Genomic DNA, 14,948 nt, shown 5'->3' with positions numbered 1-14,948 from the left:
CATTCAGCTCATTCTGGCAGAGCCGCTGTGTGTGTTTTTTTTCCCCCCTCTCTTTTCTGAATCTGCAAATAGTGTCTCTTAATTAATTCTCTTGATTCAGAGTAATTGGATCTGCATAAGTGCATCATGTGCAAATATAATCGGCTTAGAGTCGCGTCGTTTGTTTTTCTTTTTTCTGCTCTTTAATGCCAGTTAATGAAAAGTAGAGAGAAGAGGGCTGCAGGTCGACGCTCCACAAAGGACTCATTGTTCAGCACAAAGACTGAGAGGAGGGAGAATGTGATGATGTGTCGGAGGGGGATGCAGGTCGGAATCACACACACACACACACACACACACACACACACACACACTGATCCGTACATCCCCGTCGCTCTGAGAGCACATTCATCAACCTGATGAGAAAGGAATGATTGGGGCGTTTTGTGCTGAAGTGTCACTTGACTTTGGGAGAGAAGTGTTTGAGCAGCGTAGGTACACTTTGTTTCCGCACACTGAAAAATCTTTTTTCACCTCCGTTTGCCTTTAAAGAGCTGCTACTTAGAATCTGTTTGAGATGAAGACTGAGTGCCTCCTGCTTCATATTCCAGTTTATCAGACACACTTTGTTTCATTTAAACCTGGACGTGAGATGGAGTGAGGTGAGGTAAATCTTTTAAATCTTTAAAAGAAGATGAGATAAACGTTGCAGCAGCTTTTCCTTTGGAGCAGTTTTTAATGTGTTTTTGTTTTCATTGGGTATTCTGAGTGCGAGGCGGAAGCAAACGGCAATCCCCCCCACCAATTAATTATTGAAATTTTGAGATTAATCGTGATTGAAAACTGTAATCGCAGACCTAGTTTCCCACACACACCTCACACCTAGTACCTATTAACAAGATAACTGACAGAATGTAAAAGAGAATATGACCGCTGTGCAATAAACATCGTACCCTGCTGGGACTTAAAGGAAGAATGAGCGACATGTTACACATAAATATATCCTAAATCCAGTCTATCCTGTGTAAATGTGTCTCTGAGTCATGACTGTCTACAATGAGGGAGAAGCTCGAGTCCCGCTGGCTGTGTTGTTGTCAGAGCTGTGTTTACATGGACGGGACGGCCGGCTCCTCCCCTTGTGTTTAAAAGCTGTTTTAGTCAAGAACTAGAGAGAAGAAGAAGAACATACTCACTGATTATTTGGATGTTAGTAAGAGTTTTTAGATCACGCTCATTCTGTGTCTGTTTACATGAAAAGTGAAGCTACAAGATAACAATAGAGCGCTAACATTAGCATGCTAACACAACAATGCAGGACACAGGTGACTGCAGCTCGAGCAAAAGATACTTTAGTCCGCGCTTAATGGAGCTTAATTATGGTTCTTTCTAATTCATAACTCCTTCATGTGAACGCGAGTGGAGGGGGGTTGGAGGTGTGTCTCTGGTGGAGGGCGGAGGCTTCAGTATGGAGGAGGCGTGGCCTAACAGCAGTTTGTTTTGGTTTCATGCGGGAGCTCAAGGGCGACATCTACTGGATCAAAAAGTCGCACATTCTGTTTGTGTTTAATATGTCTTCCATCCCTCCTGCTCTGAATCTGTTGTCACTTAGAAGGAGACCAAACGTCAGATTAACCCCCCCCCCCCCTCCCTCACATGAATTTACATCCTGTGAACACTCAGGGTGTTTAATCAATCGTCTGATCTGTTAATGTGATGCACAATGAGACGGACACACTCCAAACCGCACGCTGTGACCTCCTGTTTGCGCGTCTCTGATTCATCTGGAGCGCGCTGCTTTTGTGTCGACGTCTCTTTGATGCTGCGAGGTGAATCTCCGCCTTCAGAGGAGATTTACCAAACGCATTCAAGTCGACTCGCTGCTGCTTCGTGGAGGTGGAAGGGTCGACTTTGATCTTTGACTTTGACTCACCTCCTCCCGACACAAAGCAGGGAACGGGGACGGGCAGAGGCGTTTGATGGACGAGGACTGACACGGTGTGCTCCTCTTACCTTGAGTTCGTCGGCGTCGTAGAAGCTGACTTGCACAGACGGGACCATCCAGGTCTGAAACAGAGAACTCAGGATGCGATTGGCTACGGTGTCGGTGATGAAATGGAAGTGAAGAGGATTTCTCCTGAAAAAGAAAAAGAGAGACATCATGATCAAAAGGTTCCTTATGGAGGACAGCCAGCTGGTTTAGCTTTGCACACACTGTTCGTCCTGCAGGAATAAAATCTCCTCTGGTTGTTGATTTGGTGTTCAGGGCAGCAGGGTGACATATGTAGGCATGTAGCTCATCCCACCTTTAAGGGCAGTCCCAGAATTTAACACCTTGGGTTTATTCTATTTTAGAAAGGACGTGGAAAAAATAGAAGAAAGTCTTACTCTCAGTCCGAGAGAGGAACAAGACCGAGTAAAAACGCTTTCCATTCCGAGGTCTTGAGCCCAAGACCGATTATGAGGACTACAACACTAGATGTTTAAATTACTCCCTATGGGCAATGCATGCTGGGAGATACAGACTGTAAATCGGGAAAAAAAAAGGTCATGAAACGGCGTTATGTTAGCCCGGATCAGACCGTACTCGAGTACACATGAATCGTGCCCGAGACCACCTCTTCAAGCGGACTCGGGCATGGTACCCGAGTTCGAACACAGAGACTTAAATCGGAACATTTCTGTCGTTGTAAATGAGGAGACTCACCTGTGAAAGAGGACGGACTTGACCAGCGTGACCACGTCTCTGCTGGCGTTGTGACCGGCACAAACGCACGCTACATGGATCAGCTGCAGGGACAGAGGAAGATGAAGAGGAAGAGGAAGAGGAGGGGTCAGCGGGTTTCACGAGGAAGTTTAACAGCTCAGCGTTTTAGGGAAGCAGCAGCAGCAGCAGCCATGAGTCATTCAAACACGTTTCTCTGTGAATCATCCCTCCGTCTTATTCAGCGCTCAAGTTTTAGCTCCACTTTTTTTTTTCCTAACTTCACATAAATCTGGACGTTTTTTCCCGCTCCCGTCTCGGATTTGACATTTCATATTTAGCCTCTCGGATATTTATGATTTCACGTCATTTGCTTTCAAACAGAAAATCAGAAGCTGAAAACACATCAAAGGGGGTTTAGTCCCCGTCGACTCACTCATCACCACCTCCACCTTCCTCACTGACTCCACTCACTGACTCCACCCTCCTCACTGACTCCACCTTCCTCACTGACTCCAACGTCCACATGCCTCACTGACTCCACCCTCCTCACTGACTCCACCCTCCTCACTGACTCCACCCTCCTCGCTGACTCCACCCTCCTCACTGACTCCACCTTCCTCACTGACTCCACCCTCCTCACTGACTCCACCCTCCTCACTGACTCCACCCTCCTCGCTGACTCCACCCTCCTCACTGACTCCACCTTCCTCACTGACTCCACCCTCCTTACTGACTCCACCCTCCTCTCTGACTCCACCTTCCTCGCTGACTCCACCCTCCTCACTGACTCCACCTTCCTCACTGACTCCACCCTCCTCACTGACTCCACCTTCCTCACTGACTCCACCTTCCTCACTGACTCCACCTTCCTCACTGACTCCACCTTCCTCGCTGACTCCACCTTCCTCACTGACTCCACCTTCCTCACTGACTCCACCCTCCTCGCTGACTCCACCTTCCTCACTGACTCCACCCTCCTCACTGACTCCACCTTCCTCACTGACTCCACCTTCCTCACTGACTCCACCCTCCTCCCTGACTCCACCCTCCTCACTGACGCCACCTTCCTCACTGACTCCACCCTCCTCGCTGACTCCACCCTCCTCGCTGCCTCCACCCTTCCCTCTTGTGCAACGTGTTATCATGTTTGTGTTCCCTTACCTCACACTTCTGGACGGTGGGCGACCGGGGACACTCCGTGTGGTTGTTCTTCTCCTCGGCCGTGTTGTCCCCGTCCTCGGGCCCCGTGTCCGCCGAGGCTCCCCACTGCTGGTTGCCATAGTTACCGTCCGGCGGCTGGGCAGCGGTGCCATGCGACTGGCTGAGCTGCAGGCGGATCTGCCGGTTCTCCTCCTCCACCTCTCGGACGCGCGACTCGAGGACGGCTCGCTCCAGGACCCGGGCTGCAGGCGTGTCCGGGAGGCAGGGAGCGAGGAGGAGGGAGCGACCATCTGAGGGGGGGGGGGGGGGGGGGGGGGAGGAGAGAGGAAGGAGGTTTAGACCATCTGAAGTGCACGTTGCTGTTTCTATTCCCTCTTTTTTTACTGTGGGATGCCAGAGTCCACTTTGTGAATATGTTTGTTTACTTCCCACTCAGCGTGAGCAGCAGGATTAACAGTCAGAGCGGAAACACGGGCGACAGCAGCTGCTGCAAGGTTTGTTTTCACTTTCTCTAAATTTAATCTGACACGACGACAGGAAGTGTAAACTTGTTCTCGGGCTTGTGGCATCACATACGTTGTGCTTTTCTCGCTGAAGATACAAACATGCTGCTTTCTCGAGAGTCTCACACGTGAAAATTGGCTCATCACACTTCGCCTTCTCCTCTTTCACCGCCTTCCTCGTTCTTCCCTTCCTGACAGAGCGGGAAGGGGTTAAAGAAACCCAGAATGACTGAGGAGTTAGGGTGTGTGGCTTGTACACATTCACACCCTGATGGTAGAGGCTGATGTGTTAAGAGTCCATCAATATTTATTAACCCATTCATACACATTCATACACCTCTAAGGAAGCAGTGGGAGCAACTTGGGGTTAAGAGTCTTGCCCTAGGACACATCAGACATGTGGCTGCAGGAGCTTCGGAATCGGACCCCTGACCCCGGGTTTGAAGATATTTAAAGGTAGAGTACGACGCTTTATTCCACAAAAACAAAAAAATAGACTCAGGTTGGTTTCACATTAGGGACCTGGATCCGGATCAGAGTACACTTGACCCCAAAGTCTGATTCATTTGATCAGTGTAAACACCAACGTACCGCACTCGGGTACCATGCCCAAGTCCACTTGAAGAGGTGGTTTCGGGAAAACCCATGTGTACTCGAGTACGGTCCGTCGGGTATGTGAACGCAACCACAGTCAAACGAGGAAGTGGACCGCTATATACTGTATTTCTTAACGGCTTAATGGAGTTGGTCTGCTTCCTGTTGGACAGGCAGGAGCAGAGGCGCTGATTGTCAACAGGCAAGGCAGGCGACTGCTTGGGGCCCCAGGCCAGCAGGCCCCCCCAAACTTTAAAACAAAGCATTACCTCAAAATGTGAAAATTTTGCAATGACAGTAGGAAATCTACCTAATCTGGCCCCATCTGACAGCACTCACTACCAATGCCCTGCTAAGCGTTGCACCATTATTCCTGTGAAAAACGAAATTTGGCAATGAAGGAACGTGAAGAGGAGTTATCCATCTGGGGGTGGAAAAAAAAAAAAAGTTATAACAAATGCTGGTCGTAGGGGCCCTCAATGAGTTTTTGCTTAGGGCCCCAACAGACCCTAGAATCGTGTAGTGTGTAGGTACAAGCAGTAAACGTACACACTACATCCTGCAGTAAGGGTGAGCTTCTGGAGGAGGAGGGGCCGTGTAACGACTCCACCTTATGAGACTCCACCACTCAAGATATTGAGTGAAATAAGAGTTTATTTTTAGCACCTAAACATTTATTTTTCTGCGTTCTGATCAGTGTTGGCGCCATCCCGGCTTGTAAATCCCGAGCGGTGCATAACCATCGTGTTTGATTCAATCTGAAGGACGAGCTCTTTGCAAATAATCCAGGAGGGGATTACGTTATTATGACGATGTAATCAGGAGAGCGGTTTGGTTTATTTCTAAGAAACAATGGGCGTCGATCCTGTTTTCTTCTTCTTTCTCTTCATTTCCACTGCAGCCAAATCTCCGCTTCCTCCTCATTCAGTTTCCTCTTCCTGTTTCATTTCTAATCTCTCCACCTGTCGCTCCGCCCTCCCTGCCTTCTCTTCTTCTCTTCCTCTACAAGTCTCTCTTTTCCTCGTCTTATTTCCGTAACGTGTCTCTATTTTTCCCTCCTCCTCCTCCTTTCTCGTTCTCTCTCTCGCCCCGTCGGAGCAGCAGCTGGCCCACAGCTGAAGTGAGGCATGCTGGGAATGCTCACTCCCTCGTTTAGTGAGCGAGGAGATGTCAGTGACAGACGAGGAACGAAAGAAGGAAGGAAGTTCTTTCAGAGTCTGATTATTTTAAAATATGTAACTAAAAAAACTTAAAAAAATGACTAAAACTATGTTTTATATAATTTACTTACATCAACACCTCATTTCCACATTTATAACAGCAAGAGTAAAACATTTCAAAGTAGTAGCGAGACCATTTCTTGTCATGGTAGAGCCGCCAAGACAAGACAGAGTTTATCGTTGCCGTGGAAACAACGGATGTTACTTCAAAGACGGCTGCATGAGGAAGCGTGAGAAAGATCATGTAAATTATACTCAGATACATTAGCTTGTCTCTAAACATATTCTCTTCCTCAGGTCGGCTCAGCCCGGTCGTCATGACTACGGTCAACTCCGCATTCGCTTCCATCACTCCCATGATTCCCCGAGAGCTCCCTGGTGGTGGAATCTACAAACTGTGCCTTTAAATTTTTTTATAAAAATGTTAAATCGGTATGGAGAAGATGAAAGATTGTGGAAGACGGTTACATTTATTTGTTGTGCATCTTGTTGGATGTCAGGGTTTATTTTTCATCATTTAGCTTTTCTTGTTTAGTCATGTATCTGCTCATTTGTGTTAACTGAAACTCACAGTGGTTGAAACTGTCAAGATGTCCTACTAAGCGCCCCCTACAGGCCTGGAGGAATTTGAAGTATTTACAGCAGGTTTGCAGTTAATGCATTTGTTTCCATAGCTGCATTTGCTTTGGACTTTGGTGTGTTTCAGGGTTTTTGTTTTCTCAAATGGAAATCGTTCAGGCTGTTGCAGAGAGTCTGCACGAGCTGGCTTCCGTAATAACTAACTAGAGTTGCGCTCAATCATCCAACCTGAGTTAGAGGGGAAGGACGAGGAGACGAGGAGTCAGAGAAAACTTGAACCGAGAGAAGAGATAGAGTGACCAGAATCTGATCTGCAGGCAGACAGATGCACATACAGACAGACAGACAGGCAGGCAGCAACAGAAGCTCGTTGGTTATTTCTGAAGCTGAGTGTTCCTGCTCAGAGCACGGACTCACTCCATCATGGTCACACACACACACACACACACACACACACACACACACACACACACACACACACACACACACACACACACACACACACACACACACACACACACACACACACACACACACACACACACAGCACCATAATTACTCAGTAGTCCTGCATGTTCCAGGATCATCAACAAAGGGGAATCCTATTTTTCCGCTCTGGTTTCCCTCCAGAGATTCCTGCTAACCTCAACGTGTGTGTGTGTGTGTGCGTGTGTGTGTGTGTGTGTGTGTGTGTGTGTGTGTGTGTGTGTGTGTGTGTGTGTGTGTGTGTGTGTACGAGACATCTTAGAATAACCTATGCAGCCCAACCAATCAAGTGTAATTCTATGAGTTGACGTCCCACATTAGAGCAGAGATCAGACCCGCAGGACTCTGGCAGTCCTGTTACAGTCCGGCGTTAGGACCGGGATGAGAGTCAGGTTGGATCCAACAGATGTTTTAAGACTGGAAAGTTGACTTAAATAGCCATCTGGCGGCGCCATTTCAATGCATCAAAGTCGAAAAGATTCCTTCATAAAGATGAAGTATTGGCGGTGGTTTGACTCAGCACCGTGATTGGCCGTGCTGTACTCTTGCCCAATGACAGCTCGGATCCTCTCAACCGACCTGTGGCTCTTTTCCTGCATGTCATTTCCCCCCCCTCTCCCTGATTTCTGACTCTATCTATAAAGGCCTAGTAAAAATAAATTCTGGAGATAAAAAGAATCAAGCGTTTATCTAGAGCAGCATCTGAAGCTCCCTCTGATGTGCCTCTGACTATCGTGTTGCCTTTATGTGTGTTTGTGTTCTTCCAGGAAAACAGCGTGGCAGCGTCGTGACTCCGGCGGTTGCGATCCGAACACAAAGTGCTGACTGCGGGCTCGCTGCGGCGGCCTCGCTGGCTCCGAGGAACGTCAGAGTGAGAAATCAAACCGAACAGAAAATGGGCTCCATGTGTTTGAAAATTTAACCTCATGCTCGGATCGAGGAAACATCGAGCGGCTCATAATTGATGTCCTCGGCTGGTCGGATTCCTGCAACTCTGTGTGACCCCGAAACCACGACCCGGCGAGGAGTCTCAGATTACACTGACTGCTGAGAAAAGCCTGGCAGATCACGACCTGGGTTTATTTTTCCCTTTTTAAATGAACATGTTTGTGTACTCACTCTCCAGGTTTCCAGCCAGCAGGTAGAGCCAGGTGAGCAGGACGACGGCCGTGAGAGACGCCACCAGCAGCTTCAGGCGCCCGCGACACAGCAGGTTCATGATGGGACGGAGACGCTGAGGGCTCTGAGGGTGAGGGTGAGGGAGGGGGGGGGGGGGGGGGGGGGAGGAGAGGGGTGGGGAGGGAGGGGGGGGGGAGGGGGGGAAAGGGGGAGGACTCAGGTAGGGCTCAGTCCCTCGTCGGATCCCTTCAGCATCCTTTCATCTGAGGAGAGAAGAAGAAGAAAGAGTTAAAAACAACAAGAATTATTCATCCAAATCAAAAAGCTGAATAACTGTCATTTGGTTTTTTATCGTCTCTGTGGAGGAACGCGGAGCTGTCCCGCTTCACTCTGAAAATACAGAAGCTGAAAGGGACCAAAATAATACCAATATGACAAAACCATGAATTTGAATGTTTGAAGCCTGGGGTCCCGTCGATGGCGGTCTCCATGCTGGAAATGCTGTCTCAGTCTAACTTTCAGTCAACCTAACGACAGGCTGAGAGCTGGAGCTGAGGCGGGTTTTAAGACTCCTGACAAACCGTTACACCGCGCCCACCTGTCAATCAGGTCAGCTACACGCCTTATTGTGAATAACTCTTATCCTTCATCAAATCAAAACTGATGAGTCATCAAAACATTCACCCCCCCCCCCCCCCGTACAGTGTGTGTCGAGACATGAACTAATCACACCTATTTGTTTTTTTGAACCAGGCTGTAAACATGTTAATCTCTGCTGTAAAAACAGGCTTTTTAAAATGGGTGTGTATGTAACTTCCTGTGCTTCTGCAGCCGGCCTATAGTGGACACTCGACGAACTGCAGGATTTTACACTTGGCTTACAACTCAGGTTGCAGCTTGGACAAAATGCAGCTAATATGCTAACAAAAAAAAAGAAGAAAATACATTTTTAGACACATATGAGTCGGATCAAAAATAATCCCCCAAAAAAGTCATGTTCTGTTTTTTCCCTGCTGAGTCGCTGCGCTGACAAACAGACTCCACAGGAGACTGAACCACTACCTGGATTATACTCGTTAAAAATGAACCAGCTGAACTCTGCCTCCACTTTCACTTTTAATTAGAACTGAATTAATCTGTTGACTCCCAAAGACTTCATCACAAAGTTACAGTTAAATAAAGACTTCTCTAAATGAGATTGATAAATCTGCTTTATAATAAAATCTTTGAACTCAAACAAAAGAAAAAGTCGAAGTAATGAAACCAACACTTTTCCCTGTGTGGCCATGAGAAGTCTGTGAGATACTTTGTGATCTTCGGATGATGAGTTTTATTTGTGAGAGCAGCTGGAGGACACGGCGGCATGCAGATAGCTGTGATGAAAAGCAGCGAGAAGAAAACAGAGAGCGAACACGGGGCGTCCTTCGGAGACTAAATCAAACCGACGCAAAGGTCTGGAGGCAGGAGTGAGACGCAGAGCGGGGGAGACGGCGTCAGTCTTTCAGACAGACGGCAGTGTTCTGAAGAGAAACTTCAAGTCAAACAAACAAAGGAGCCACGTTACCGAGTCTCGAGAAACACATGCACGGCCGTAATCTGCTGCGGGATGAAATTGACGCTCAGCTGTGAGGAGTCAGTCTCTCTCTCTCTCTCTCCCTCCCTCCCTCTCTCTCTCTCTCTGCAGCACCCAGAGGTCACCCATCTTGACCTTCAACAAACAACTCTGAGAACAGCACAGTCCTGAATCAGATCGAATATCTGTCTTCATGATTTGTGGATTGGCTTTGACGTTACGGCTCCACCGCTTTAGACGAGGACGCCATTCTTGATAGGCAAGTTTTCCGCTGTAGGTTACACAACAGGTGACGTAGCCTCAATAAATGCACCTGATTGGATAAACGCACGGCTAGTCCTGGCGCTCACTTGGCCGGAGGCCATCTCGTAACTCGCCGAAGCAATCCCAGAATGCACTGCATGACTGCCTCTCCGGCTCTCCGTACGAAATGAATAGAAAGCGTTGAGGCGCTATCCATCGTCGGAACCAGTGGAGATGAACAGTAAGTGTGTTGGGGAAATGTATGTTCCTCGAAGGAAGGGCTGGTATGACTAATAAAATGTTGTAAAGATAAACATTTTCATTATCAGTCGGTATCAATAATTATCACGATAGTGTTAAATAATTATTTCTTTCAAACTTAAAGGTCACATATTCTGTAACATCCACTTCCTCATGTTCCTCTGACTCTAACATGTGTCTCTAGTCTGTCTACAAACCCCCCAATGATGAGAAAAGTTCATCCTCTCCGCCTTCTGCCTGCTCCACTTTTCAGAAAATGTGTGCTCAAACAGGCCGTTTGGAGATTTTCCCTTCATGACATCACAAAGGGCAGTAACCCCTCCCCCAGGTGGGTGACACTCCCACAGCTAAATGTTTGTTCTGCCCTCTGAGTCTGCCTTCTCACCGTAAACAATAGGACATGGAGCGAGAAAGCCCGAGTACACCCAAGCCCTTCCAGAGAGGGGGCGTGGTCAGACACAGCTCATTTACATTTAAAGGTACAGACACAATCACAATAATTACTCAAAGGAAGACCCTTCTAGAGCCTTCCTACCCTCCCTCTAACGCCACCAACAGGACAAGAAGCTTCCCTCTCACACTGACCAAATATCAAAATGTAGCTTGAAGATTAAAGAGAAATTGACTGACTGCATCCCTGGAAAATCCCTTTTTATATTCCATGATCTCCGTCTGATGCCAAACTGAGGACAAATGTCACTTTCATCCTGAGCCTGAAAGCTTAGCAGCTATTATTAGATCAGCCGCAAACATCCCGGCCGCTGGATAAGCCTTTCAATCCTGTTTGTATTTTTTATTTAGTCAGATTTCAGCTCGTCTCTTTAATGCATGTAATGCCCTAAAACATGACCAGGATTCTTCCTAGATATTAAACTTCATGTCGGTGTTGCACTGAAACAGATTTCTTCAACAAAGACGGAAAATAACATAAAAGCTAGAAACAGCTAGACAACAAATTAACAATCAAACAATTACACAACGTTAAATAAAAAAATGGATATGTCCACCTATCCACCAGCAGTGACTTATTCTAACTGGATGATGGTCAGGAACTAGAATAAAGCTAAAACTATCGGGATTCTTTATAAATAAACCAGAGACAGACACACGGAAGTAGGTATTTTGAAGCCCCACGGTGGTGGTTGCCATATTGGAAATGTGCCTTCATACAATTTAAGCCCCGTTTCCACCAAGTGGCCCGTTTACTTCAGTACGTATTAATTAGCGTTAATTAAAGATGGAATGGTACCAAAAATACAGATCCATACTATCTACTTTTTTTGCTCCCCTTCTGTTGGTGTGCCAAGCGGACTGATTCAACCCTAAACCGGAGCTAGACACACTGCAGTCCATTGATTGGTCGAAAGAATTGACACTTCCTGTGCAACACCGGTGTTAACGGACAAACACAACGTGTTTAAATATCCTGTGAATTTGCAGAGAGTCACTTCAGGACTGTTTTTGTTAGTTTAGAGTTGACCAAAAAAAAATCCAAAAACACGACCAGAGGTGTAAATGTGCAAACTGCTTTGAGATGATTTACGAGTTAATTAGTGAGGTGCATGTTTCTATGTCAGGCGCGTCAAAAGGTGCTGAGTCTGAAGGAGAGAAAAAGACGGAAAGAGCGGAGAGACGGGATGAGGTGAGGCGGAGGAGAAGACGAGGGGACAGATAAGAGGAAATAAAGCAGAGAAAACAAGGACAGTAATGAAGAAGAAGAAAATAAAGGAGGAGGAGGAAGACAAAAGGGAGATAAGAAAATGAAAGATGCAGGAGCTCGGGGACAGAGAGCAGAAAATAAAAGAAGATTTAGGCAATAGAGAGGAGATGAAACAGCACAAAAGAGGAGGGAGAGGAGTCAGTAAATAAGGTCCAGGCTGAGTTGTGCGATGCGGAGGAGTATTGGCCCTTCAGCCTCAAACTCTCATAAACAGAGCGAGCAGATAAAAGTGAGGGACAGGGCCACTAAAGAGGAGTTTAATAGGCAGCTTTTGTTGATTCTGCAGGACCTGCACAAAACGCTTACACTTCGGGGCTCTAATTGTAGCCGTAAAAACAAAAGAGTCGGCCGGTGTTATATGGAGGAGGGCTGCGGCGCTTTCAGCCTCCTCGGTCGTCTAATCAGAGCTGAGGACAGCACTGGAGGGACGGACGGGAGGGAGGGACGGGGACGGGGGGGGGGGGGGGGGGGGGATGGGGGTGAAGGAGTCTAATGGCTGTAAATTAAAGGATAACACAGACAGAGAACAATCAGCTGCTTTCTCAGACATTCCTTTGAAACACTCGCTCACCGTCACCACATCAAAGCGAAAGTTTCCAAAGTCAGAGTGAAGGACGAGCTGCAATCCAAAGACGTGGAAGTAAACATCGACTTCAGACCACAACTGAGCGCTCTGGTGTTCTCAAATGGGCGCTACTTTGTGCATACTTTGGGATCTAACCGACTAAAGCCCCGTGTTGTTTTTTTTGCGAGGGCCAGCGAGTTTCTCAAATGTTTACAATGAGGAAAGACAATCTAAGTAGAAAGTGTTCGCCTGGAGAAAACAAGACCTACTGTTCTACTTCCTCCTCAATACTTCAGTTATTTTTCTTTTTATTGTTTTACCAAACTGGACCAAATTTTTCCTCCTGAAGTAAGATATAGGACGTAAAGAGAACGACACAAAAGAGCAACAGAGACCGCTATAAGACGCTAAAATGAGAATGTCTGCCTTAATATCAAAGCTGTGTGTCGTTCGACAGAATCACAAAATCAAGACAACATACTGGAGAACAGAAAACATAATGCAGCAGTTTCATTACATGCGCAGAGATCTTAGCTCAGATCACCGATCACACCCCCTCCCACTGGCTGGAGGTGAATTCTTCTGATTGATGACATCTCTTTCTGGAGTTTTGTGCAAATGCATTAAAGCACAAAACGATATTCGAACTGAAAGAACGAGCTTCAAAACACGGATACTTCAGATCAAAATAGCGACACTCCCTTTGATAAACAGATAATCGTCTGGATTCCTGTGGTTGCACCTGCAGGGAGTCTCCACAGGGGGCGGCATCCACTGTGATAATGCAATTAAGGGCTGACAGCAGCGCTCGGGTCCGGCGCTCGTGTTCCTACTCAGACTGAAGGGCTCTTTAGCAGCGAGCTAATCACACAGGAGATAGTTCTGATTAAGAGAATAATCAGCTGGCACTTCCTGCATTGGAGGGGGGGACGGAGATAAGAGTGGAGACGAGTAATCATGTCCACTCGATCTCTCTGTTGACCTCACTGACCGACCCCCCCCCCCCCCCCCCCCCCCACACACACACACACACACAGAAAGATAAGACAGCAGAGTGCATGTCCAAATAAAGTTTTGAATTTCTGCAGCTGAGATATGCGTTCTCTTGTTGTGACAGAATATTTTAAAAAACGTCTGTCACCATGCCATGAGCCGTAACAGGAATTCATCCGTTAACAAACGGTACACACATTCACACGTGTACGACACATCGCTGTCATCACACGCCCTGTTTGTACACAGTAACGCGATCATCCCCCGTAGCGTCTGATCATTTTTAATTAAAGTGTTTTCCCCGCCCCGCAGGAGACTTTCATATTAGATTTGTCCCCGTTTAAAAAAAAGTGTTTGTTCAGCACACCGGCGTAATGAACGGCATTTTAGTTCATGCCGGAGACGGAATTAATAAACGCTCTAGATGTGTTATTAAAGAACCTACATCCTCCACCTCACATGCAAACGTATTAGTAACCTCCAAGGCGTCCCCGAGCGACGCAGCAGTAAGGAAGCGGGCAAGAGAAGTGGTTCAGATAGAAGTGATTGTACCCGACCTAAAAAACCTCTGCATGTTTCTAATAAGCTCCACGAGCAGAAACGTGCTCAAACTAGGATCAATATTGGAGATGATTTTGAAAAATGGAGAGAGGTTAGAACGCAGAAAGGTTTACAGACCGATGCAGAGCTGGATAAACACTGAAGCTTCAGAGTCCACCACAGGACAACCTACGTGAGCATCGACTCTAGAGAGGAGGGGGAGGAGGGAGACAGCTTTCTGTAATGTTTTGAATATGGACTGCAGTACCCATTTTAAACACTAGGTGGCAGAGTTACATACTGCTCCTTTAATATTGATCATAAATCACAGATTTGATCGACCTGATCGAATCAAACATCAATAAACTTGATCAACATCTCTGAAAGGAAACCTGTCAAATCAGGAAGTGAGACAGCACTTAAAGAGCGAGTGGGAGCTGAAACTGCATCTCTGAAACATGACTAAGCACCCTGTCCAAAAAACGTCTTTCCCCTCTCTCCATTTTTGCGTCGTCGCTCTCCTCACCGACCGTCATCTTGAAGATTTCTGCGAACTGACTTAAAAAAATCTCAAGAGCTAATGTGAGGGGGGGGGGGGGGAAATGCCTCGTGAAGCTCTTCAGAAACCGCCTCTGCTCCGTCCTCTGCCCCGAAGCAGCGCTGTATCGTGTGTCAGCCTCTCACTGCCCTATTTCTCTCCGTCCTCAG

General features: G+C 47.1%; 2 protein-coding genes across 4 annotated transcripts in view; both read right to left on the bottom strand.

Moving 5' to 3' along the window:
• LOC132980801 (serine/threonine-protein kinase BRSK2-like) overlaps nucleotides 1-14,948 on the bottom strand; it is a 575,981-nt gene that overhangs the window by 212,470 nt on the left and 348,563 nt on the right. The gene's annotated exons all lie outside the window — the stretch shown is intronic.
• The window catches only part of large2 (LARGE xylosyl- and glucuronyltransferase 2), a 75,088-nt gene that overhangs the window by 9,456 nt on the left and 50,684 nt on the right, over nucleotides 1-14,948 (bottom strand). For all 3 annotated transcript variants that reach the window (XM_061047517.1, XM_061047590.1, XM_061047671.1), the window contains 4 exons: nucleotides 8,346-8,608; nucleotides 3,845-4,134; nucleotides 2,684-2,766; nucleotides 1,990-2,113 (listed from right to left, as the gene is read on the bottom strand). In XM_061047517.1, coding sequence (XP_060903500.1) covers nucleotides 1,990-2,113; nucleotides 2,684-2,766; nucleotides 3,845-4,134; nucleotides 8,346-8,445 — 597 coding nt within the window. In that variant the 5' untranslated portion in view covers nucleotides 8,446-8,608. The remainder of the gene's footprint in view (nucleotides 1-1,989; nucleotides 2,114-2,683; nucleotides 2,767-3,844; nucleotides 4,135-8,345; nucleotides 8,609-14,948) is intronic.

The sequence above is a fragment of the Labrus mixtus genome, chromosome 1, assembly GCF_963584025.1.
Source record: "Labrus mixtus chromosome 1, fLabMix1.1, whole genome shotgun sequence".
NCBI classification, from domain to species: domain Eukaryota; kingdom Metazoa; phylum Chordata; class Actinopteri; order Labriformes; family Labridae; genus Labrus; species Labrus mixtus.
The sequence above is the reverse complement of the archived record's forward strand: the minus strand, read 5'-3'. Positions and strand labels throughout refer to the sequence as shown.